At 41.1% G+C, this 10,260-nt stretch overlaps 1 protein-coding gene across 4 annotated transcripts in view; it reads left to right on the forward strand.

Annotated features, from left to right (window-relative positions):
- The window catches only part of LOC124716288, a 125,902-nt gene extending 115,947 nt beyond the window's left edge, over nucleotides 1-9,955 (forward strand). For 3 of the 4 annotated variants that reach the window (XM_047243165.1, XM_047243174.1, XM_047243193.1), the window contains one exon: nucleotides 8,766-9,955. In XM_047243165.1, coding sequence (XP_047099121.1) covers nucleotides 8,766-8,957 — 192 coding nt within the window. In that variant the 3' untranslated portion in view covers nucleotides 8,958-9,955. The remainder of the gene's footprint in view (nucleotides 1-8,765) is intronic. The other variant, XM_047243182.1, reaches the window with a different exon arrangement.
- Nucleotides 9,956-10,260: the final 305 nt, after the last annotated feature.

Here is a 10,260-nt window from a genome sequence, read left to right on the forward strand (position 1 = left end):
TTCACAGAGTATTGCTTGTCTGTTAGCTCTGACAGCTCTATGGAAATACTGCTGCTCTTGATCGCTAAGCAAAGGCTGTCGGCCACTGCATTATCCTTGGTGAGACGTAATGCCAGAAATTTGGTATTCTTGGCACACTCTTCACACTGTAGATCTTGGAATATTGAATTCCCTTACAATATCTGAAATGGAATGTCCCCTGCATGTAGCTCCAACTATAATTCAGCATCTAAAGTCTGTTAATTCCATGAATCACTTGTGTACAAATGACAATACGGCCAGTGCACTGCTCTTTTACACCTTGTGCATACAATACCAATGCCATCTGTATATGTGTATATTGCTATCCCATGACTTTTATCACCTTAGTGTATAAGACGATGTTCGCTCCCAAAATTCATCATTTGAAAAATGTAGAATCGTCTTACATTTGCAGACAAAGCCTTGGTTACTGAGGTCAAGGAGGGGTTGCCATTCATTTGCAGATGAAAATTTGATAATTGAGGTCACGAGCAGATATCATGTAAAGGTTTCAGAAAGGAGGGATGAGTTGCAGTGGCTCCAGCCTGGCTGAATGTGGGCAGGTTAGAAGTGAACAGGCAGCAAATTTTATTATGCTACGACCCACGGGATTGCATCCCGCATAACTTGTGTCCTTGAACATCTATGATGTTTGAACTGCAGTTCACCTGAATCTAAACTTAGGTGGAACTGAATGGACATTGCAAATGGACAAATACTCAGCAATAGTATACATTTACAGGAAACAAATTAATTCTTAACAAACTAGGAAAAGACAGATTGCTATGTACTGTAAAGAAGACATGTCATTTTCGAGATGGACACAATTAAAAGATGCTTATATAAAGCTTTTATTCTTCAGTAAATCACACACACACACACACACACACACACACACACACACACACACACACACACACACACACACACTATTCACAACACACAAGCAAGCACACCTCACACAAAAATGACTGCCAACTCCAGCATCTTGGGCTGGGCATTCTGGTCTGAGATGCTGGAGTTGGTTTGGTAGTCGTATGTGTATGTGTGTGAAACATGTGTGTCTCTCTTTTACTGATGAACAAAAACTTTCTGTAAGTGTCATTTAATTCTGCCTGTCTGCAACTTGACATGTTTTCTTTACGGTAAGCAGCAATTTGTCTTTTGTAATTCTTCAAGCTTTCCCGGCGAGGGGTTCTCATGTTGATTAATCGGGTTTCTGCCAGTTGTTCGTGTCCTTCATGCACGGTATTTCAACTGCGTGACTCGCAGTCTTCTTCAGGTGCTGTCTGATACTGATTCCAGTGTGGAATGAGTCCGGTATTTATGCCTACGTTGTGCTAGGCATTCCCTCTGCCGTCCGCGCTGTGTCTGGTGCTCTGTCCGTGGTGTGCGCCAACCAATAGCAATGGCTGTAGAATTTTCTTCTAGCTGCAGCTGTTCCGAATGCTGTGCGTATACTTTGTGGTTATTATCTTTTGTCAGTATAGCTGAGTTAAGTTCTTAATGGTGTCCAAGCTGTGCTAGACGTTTTATCTTCTGACTGTCGTTATTTGAGTCCTTCTGTGAATTAGGACGTTCTGTTACTGTGCTGTGTCATGTTAGGCATTCCGTCCAAAGTTCTATAAAGTTTAGCTTATTAACAATGCCTGACACACAAAAACTGGCCTTATAGTTCATGATCAGATTGTTGCTCAGGCCTGGGCAAAAGCATAGTCTCTTTGGGAGGCCATCTGCATTCAGTTTTTGCATTATCTGAATTTTGTGTGTTGCAGCCCTTTGTGCAATATTTGCTGTACACTATGATACAATATATCAGGTTGCAGCACATGCTTGTGTGCAGAATGCCAGGGACTTCAGCTGAAGGCTTATTCCACTCTTGCAACATTTCAGATGTCTACTCAAGTTTTGCCCTTCCACCTCTCTTTCGCACTGTACCACTCCTTCCCTCAAAGTTCCATATTCACATTTTGATAACACGTGCCAACTGGACAGGGGAATGACGTGCAAGATTGTAATGAGCAAAAAATGTATGCTGAGGAGCCACATAGATGTCATTCTTTTTGTAAAACACCTTCACTTATCTGAAATGACAGACAAGCATAGATTGCCACACAGAGAGGCGTTTGGTTACTGACAGGAATGACAAAAACTATAAATACTTAAGTTTTCAGACCAAATCCTTCCATAAAAGTCACAGTTACATGTTCGCACCTGGAGGCAGTAGGTCTTGCAGGTCTTCTGGAAAAAAGGGATGGGATCTGTAAATCTTAATGAAATGTTGAAGAAACCTTAAGGTTTTGAAAGATGCAAACAAGGTTTTTGGAACATTTTGAAAATTTTTAACACAGCAGTTTTGCAAATGATAAATTGGTAAAGGGGCTGGCCATGTTGTAACTGACAATTTTAAATCGTTTTCACTGTTTGGGTCATTAGTATGACTAAAATCTGGATTTCTAAGTGCAATAAAATAGTAAAATCGGCAGAAGAAAGGTGAAAATAAACACCAAAATGAGCAAAAATGAATACATGCAAATATGATAGCTTCACAGAGCTCTTCCATTATTGAAGGGTGTTACAGTACACAAGGGAGATCATCCTGAGATTTTCTTACGTAAAACTTCTGCTTCTATCAGTGAAGAATGACTGTGTAGTGAAAATGTTCTTTCGACATTGTATGATGTCACAGTGCACGTGAAAAACACAGTTCTTCTTCAGTGAATTCCTCTTCACCAGAAAGCTTTTTCAAAATTTTTTTCACTGTGTTTTGTAACTGGAATTTTTGTCTAGCAACTGATTCAGTGTCTCAAATGGAAGTCTTGTATCCTCTTTTGTTTCTGACAACAGTGTTACTAAAATCTAATCTATCAGAGAAAGTGAACGTTTCATGGAATTATTTCGAGCTTCCAGCTGCTTTAAAATGTCAGGTGTTGTGGAGAAATGATTATGAATATCCTGTATCTTTTCTTGGATGTCACTTTTAGAAAAACATTCTTGGGCTGCAGCAATATTGACTGCACCTTGTACATTTAGGGAATTGATAACATTTTTCACTTCAGTGAAATGTTCCACATAGTACGACAGCCTGTTTCATGGAAGTTTTGAATTCTGATTGATGGCTTGATAAACACTTTCTTGACACTAGAAAGAGATGATCCATGTCGTTATACTGACTTCTGTCAGTTTGAGCAACACAATATAAACTGTGAGCAAGGCATGCCACATTAACTAATTTAGAGTGAAGAACCTTTAATCCAGTTCTTGCTTTAACGATACGTGGAACAGCACTGAGAAATAACAGTACACTGTCGTACCATATCCCTTCTAGCTACAAGAAAGCTTACGAGTTATTGACAAATTTAGCAACAGTGGGATGTTTACTTGGTTGAGTATTTTTGTATTAAGAAGAAATGATCTGCTCCCTGCTTTCATAGCAGCAACTACAGCACTAATACACACCATCTTGATGCATCTGTGATTTTATCAATAGAAATCTATATGTTTTTGTGCTTCAGTATATTTCAAATATCACAAATTACATCTTGAAAACACTATGGCATATACACCAAAGTGCCAAAAAAACTGGTATAGTCATGTATATTCAAATACAAAGAGATGTAAACAGACAGAATATGGTGCTGCGGTCAGTAACAGCTATATAAGGCAACAAGTGTCTGATGCAGTTGTTAGATTGGCTACCGCTGCGTAGTCGGTGCACAAGCGATGGGATACTGCATCTTTGAGGTGTGTGTACTGTGAATATCAGGAATCCAGTCAAACATCAAATTTCTGACATCGCTGTGGCCAGAAAAAAATCCTGCAAGAATGGGACCAATGATAACAGAAGAGAAACATTCAGCATGACAGAAGTCCAACACTTTCACAAATTGCTGCAGATTTCAATGCTGGGCCATCAGCAAGTGTCAGCGTGTGGACCATTCAATGAAACATCATTGATATGGGCTTTCAGAGTCGAAGGCCCACTCATATGCCCTTGATGACTGTGCAACACAAAGCTTTATGCCTCACCTGGACCCGCCAACACCAACATTGGACTGTTGACGACAGGAAACAAGTTACCTGGTTGGATGAGTCTCATTTCAAATTGTATCTAGCGGATGGACGTGTACAGGTATGGAGAAACCCCCATGAATCCAAGTGCCCCCATGTCAGCAGGGGGCTGTTCAAGCTGGTAGAGGCTCTGTAATAGTGTGGGGCACCTGCAATTGGCATGATATGGGATCCCTGATACCTCTAAATATGTCTCTTGACAGTCGACACGTACGTAAACATCCTGTCTGATCACCTGCATCCATTCATATCTATTGTGCATTCTGATGGACTTGGGAAATGCCAGCAGGACAGTGTGACACCCCACATACCCAGAATTGCTACAGAGTGGCTCTAGGGACACTCTTCTGAGTTGAAACACTTCTGCTGATCACCAAACTCCCCAGACATCAAAATTATTGAGCATACCTGGGATGCCTTGCAACGTGCCATTCAGGAGAAATCCCCACCCCCTCTACTCTTACGGATTCATGGACAGCCCAGCAGGATTCATGGTGTCAGTTCCCTCCAGCACTACTTCAGACATTAGTTGAGTCCACACCATGTCGTGTTGCGGCACATCTACATGCTCCTGGGGGCACTACATGATATTAGGCAGGTGTACTAGTTTCTTTGACTTTTCAGTGCAGGTTTTGTGCAGTGTAGATTTCTCAGGTACCATTTGTTTGTGTATTTTTCTAAAAATACATGAAGCTGCACATTATTCAGTTTCTACTGCAAAATGTAGGAACCCACTAATGCCTAGCACAAGTCTTCGAAAAAATGTATCACTGCAACTCGATTGTTCACCAACATTGCTTCTAATCAGCTGCTAGTTTAATTTAGATTTATTCTTAAACCTCTTCTAATGGTGTGTGGTATTAATGTGGTGCACAAGGACGTATTTTTTCCTTCGCAGGAACAAGTTTTTCACGCACCAAATACAATAAAACATATTTATCTTCATTGAATACATTTCTACCAAACTCATTTACGTATTTGGGTAAGAATGCTGATTGAGAGGTTTTTGTAGGTGGCATTCCCTATTATGACAGCAAAGAATCATGCACACTTAAACTAACAAACATTGCACAACATGCTGCAGCTAGGAACTAGGGGATTCACTTACAGTTCCAGTGACATCGTTCCAATGCGATAACCAAATGATGACCCACCCATCTGCCCAATCATAGCAAGTTTTTCTCCTTTTAGCAGTGTTTCATAACATCCTGGCTATACTGTAGCTTTGCTTTCTTATGCATTTGACAGAAGTTAATTTTTATAAGCTGATAGAAATAGAATCACTGCTTGAGAAATAACAAGTTGGACTGAAATAATATAAGCACTTTTAAAATCACAGTTTTTGGTATAATGTGCTGTTTTATTTAGAAATGATAAAATAAGTAAGCAAAAATGTTTTCTTGTAAAATAAGCATAAATAAGCACAAATACACATAATTAAAATTGCTTATCTAGGTGTGTCTTACGAAGCATAACCTTTCTTCTTATCCCTAAAAGTGTGGAAAAAATTTTGTTTTGCTTAGTAATCTGAACATTATTTATGACTGATTGGGAGAGGGGAGAGGGAAGAAAAAAGACAGACATTATCAGCTTTGGATCTCACAATGTTCTGCAGTTCCTGGTTTAATGTCCTTTGATACTCTTAGTAATCAAGTCAAGCTCATTAAAAGTACTCTAATTAAGAAATTTACCTTATGTTAATTTAAATATGACATTAAATAAATTAAGAGGGGGCAAAACTTATCTTTTCTTTGATTGAAGCAACATTCATTAAAGCAAGGTAAAAAGGGTGCCAGAGTTGACCTCATTTAAGGGAGTTCTTGGACCATAAGTTTTTGGCCCATATTATAAAAGTCCATGCACTGTATTTGGTTTTACTTTCATTTAATTTTCATAAATCTGCCATTACCCAGCAAATACACTCCTGGAAATGGAAAAAATAACACATTGACACCGATGTGTCAGACCCACCATACTTGCTCCGGACACTGCGAGAGGGCTGTACAAGCAATGATCACACGCACGGCACAGCGGACACACCAGGAACCGCGGTGTTGGCCGTCGAATGGCGCTAGCTGCGCAGCATTTGTGCACCGCCGCCGTCAGTGTCAGCCAGTTTGCCGTGGCATACGGAGCTCCATCGCAGTCTTTAACAACGGTAGCATGCCACGACAGCGTGGACGTGAACCGTATGTGCAGTTGACGGACTTTGAGCGAGGGCGTATAGTGGGCATGCGGGAGGCCGGGTGGACGTACCGCCGAATTGCTCAACACGTGGGGCGTGAGGTCTCCACAGTACATCGATGTTGTCGCCAGTGGTCGGCGGAAGGTGCACGTGCCCGTCGACCTGGGACCGGACCGCAGCGACGCACGGATGCACGCCAAGACCGTAGGATCCTACGCAGTGCCGTAGGGGACCGCACCGCCACTTCCCAGCAAATTAGGGACACTGTTGCTCCTGGGGTATCGGCGAGGACCATTCGCAACCGTCTCCATGAAGCTGGGCTACGGTCCCGCACACCGTTGGGCCGTCTTCCGCTCACGCCCCAACGTCGTGCAGCCCGCCTCCAGTGGTGTCGCGACAGGCGTAAATGGAGGGACGAATGGAGACGTGTCGTCTTCAGCGATGAGAGTCGCTTCTGCCTTGGTGCCAATGATGGTCGTATGCGTGTTTGGCGCCGTGCAGGTGAGCGCCACAATCAGGACTGCATACGACCGAGGCACACAGGGCCAACACCCGGCATCATGGTGTGGGGAGCGATCTCCTACACTGGCCGTACACTACTGGTGATCCTCGAGGGGACACTGAATAGTGCACGGTACATCCAAACCGTCATCGAACCCATCGTTCTACCATTCCTAGACCGGCAAGGGAACTTGCTGTTCCAACAGGACAATGCACGTCCGCATGTATCCCGTGCCACCCAACGTGCTCTAGAAGGTGTAAGTCAACTACCCTGGCCAGTAAGATCTCCGGATCTGTCCCCCATTGAGCATGTTTGGGACTGGATGAAGCGTCGTCTCACGCGGTCTGCACGTCCAGCACGAACGCTGGTCCAACTGAGGCGCCAGGTGGAAATGGCATGGCAAGCCGTTCCACAGGACTACATCCAGCATCTCTACGATCGTCTCCATGGGAGAATAGCAGCCTGCATTGCTGCGAAAGGTGGATATACACTGTACTAGTGTCGACATTGTGCATGCTCTGTTGCCTATGTCTATGTGCCTATGGTTCTGTCAGTGTGATCATGTGATGTATCTGACCCCAGGAATGTGTCAATAAAGTTTCCCTTTCCTGGGACAATGAATTCACAGTGTTCTTATTTCAATTTCCAGGAGTGTATAATAACTGTTATCCTGTAGATATTAGCACAGCACTTTCGAATAATCAATATTAAACAGAACACTTATTCTAATCTGTTAGACAATCCTGGCAGTTTACACCTCTCAAAAGAAGCTTCCCATTGCCCCCCCCCCCCCCCCCCCCACCAAATCTCTCCTTCAAATGTGGTGGTAAAATGGCCCAATGGATAGCCTGTAGAAAATGGGAAGGTGTACTGAAATGTGAAAAAAGAAACAAAATAGAAACAGTGAATACTCCAAGCTCAAGATATGCAACATCGAGCAAATTCTAACAAGCTCAAGGTATGCTACATTGTGCAAATTGCAAGAACCACTGTGTCATGGTTGTGTGGTCATTGTGTTGCACTGCAAAGTGGGAGATGCATATTCAAATCCCCCATGTACCCCTTTCTTTTCACAAGATTATTAACTTTCCATCTGGTCATTGCCATAAATGTTTGCCTTCTGTAGTCTTTGCAATTGTCATACTATACACTGGTTGTAGAGTATGAGTTGTGTGTAAAAATATATAACCATCGCAACTAAACGTGATGGATAGTGATAGCAGGAGAGAGAGTGCATAGAAATCTCACAGAAATGAAAACAACAAATAAGCAGGTGTACACTGTGTTACAACAAATAAATTCAAGAGTCAAAATATTCAGAATGAAACGCAAGAATCATAACATGTGGTATTTGTGTAGAACAAATAGGAAATATGTGCGTCTGAAGGTCCCTTCTGTACACCTCACTGTTGCAAATGAATGTTACTCCATGACACTCTCCAATTTGAATACAGCAATTAGACACGTCAGTGACTGTGTGGGGCAGGGGGTAATAAAAATGTGGCACTAGTCCCAAACTGTGACCACACACCACACAACCACAATGCCACGGCTATTCAAATACTCTTGATGTTACACATCTTGAGTTTGGAGAGTTCATCCCCCCCTCTCCCCCCCCCCCCCGTGCGCCTTCATCTTGTTTTAGTGCTTGATCTGTGTTCTGTTTTTGAGGAGCTATCCGCTGGACCATCTTACCTCTAAATCTGAGTGGGGGCTGCAATGGGGAGTTTCCCATGTCAGTAAGATGACAGGGATCTTATTACTTCACTGTTGCTAACTCTTGGTTCTTGCTGTTGGAGACATAGCCACTTGTGAAAGAATGCCTCTTACCCGTAGTCTATGTCAGCTCTATATAAAAAACATTTGTGGAATGTTGTTCTAAATGTTGACGTTGGATTCGTGTTCAAAGCAAATGAGATTAAAATATAAATCCTTTGCAACTGAAAATATAATGCATTTAACGTCAGAGTTTTCTCTTTTTTTCAGGTAGGCGTAAGAATGAACAGCAGCTTAAGAAAGTTTAGTGTCCATGATTATGTCAGTGCAGATGTGATGTGGCTCCTGAGAAGTCTTAATTTGATTCCGAATCTAACAGTATCTCTGCCAGTAATTAAATATACACCATTGAAAAGGTTTTACTTGGTATTTATTACCAGATTTATGTGGCATTCTTTGTGACACAAAAACAGATGTCTGTTGTGATTGGGGATTTTGTATTGAAGCAGGGAATTATGTATTGAAGCATTGTGTTTTAGGATTACATAGGCTACTTGTAGTAGATATGCAGTGATGATGACACTGGCCAAATGTAGAAAGTCAAGGTAAAATAGGCAAGAAACATATTCTTGATAAAAGTGTTGCATATTGTTATTAATCTTAAAGTGCTACAATTGAGGCATATTTTGTTGGACAATGATACTTGACAACAAATTCCTAATGGTATATACTAAAAATGCCCTTGCTGAAATTTGCAGATTAGATGATTTCTCAACTGTGACAGACGATTCTGGTGTGGGACGTATTTTGAATGTAGAAAAAGACAACTACGAGTCGTCATAACTTACTGGTGCACCTGTGATCCTCTAAAAGAAAGAAAAAAGACACTGCATTTCACAGACTTAAAAATATAACATGGAATCATACAAAGTGTTGCAAATGAAGCACTCACAGAGGTAAAATAAATTGATGGATGCTGTTTCAAATGTTCATGAAAGCTCTACAGAAAATTAAAAACTGTTATCACCCCATATCATAATTGAGATAATAATGTTATAGAATTAAAATAAGTTGTCTGAAACTGATACAGTGAAAAGTCTGGGATGAAATAACAACAGTATGGAAGGGGTGAACTGCTACTCACCACATAGAGGAGAGATTGAATCGCAGGCTTCCTAGTGTTGTTTTTCATTGTGCCTGTCTGGCACTTAGTGCCTCCTTCATATGGTGAGTAGCAATCAATAATTTCCATATGTTCTGAAACTCATAGTGTTATCACATTTGCTTGTGTTTCACATGAACAAAAATAACCACCACTTTATTTATAATATACCACCAACAAATGTGTGCTAATGACATGCTCTAATTATGGACTTGAATGAATTAATAAAAGCTACACCTAAAATATTTTTACATTAATGCTCTGAGTAGATTTGTGTGCTTTACGATGAGTAAAATTACATACATTTGAAGATATGTTTAAATATTTCACGGTAATGAAGTAAATTTTAATTGTATAAAATGAAATAAAATAAGCAGGATAATTAATGGACGTGACATTTTACTGCTCTCTTAACATCCAGAACAGCTCCCATCTGAGGACATAACTTCTTCCAACTTTAAATGAAGTATTAGTCTCAACATCTTTTCCTTTATTAAGTCAGGTTAAGCAGCAGATGTTGCTGTTGAAGCATCTCTACCAGAAAGCTCAAAACAAGGCAGTTCTTCTTGTATGCTCATTTTTTTTCTCTTTTAGTACGTAACA

The sequence above is a fragment of the Schistocerca piceifrons genome, chromosome 1, assembly GCF_021461385.2.
Source record: "Schistocerca piceifrons isolate TAMUIC-IGC-003096 chromosome 1, iqSchPice1.1, whole genome shotgun sequence".
Classification (NCBI taxonomy): domain Eukaryota; kingdom Metazoa; phylum Arthropoda; class Insecta; order Orthoptera; family Acrididae; genus Schistocerca; species Schistocerca piceifrons.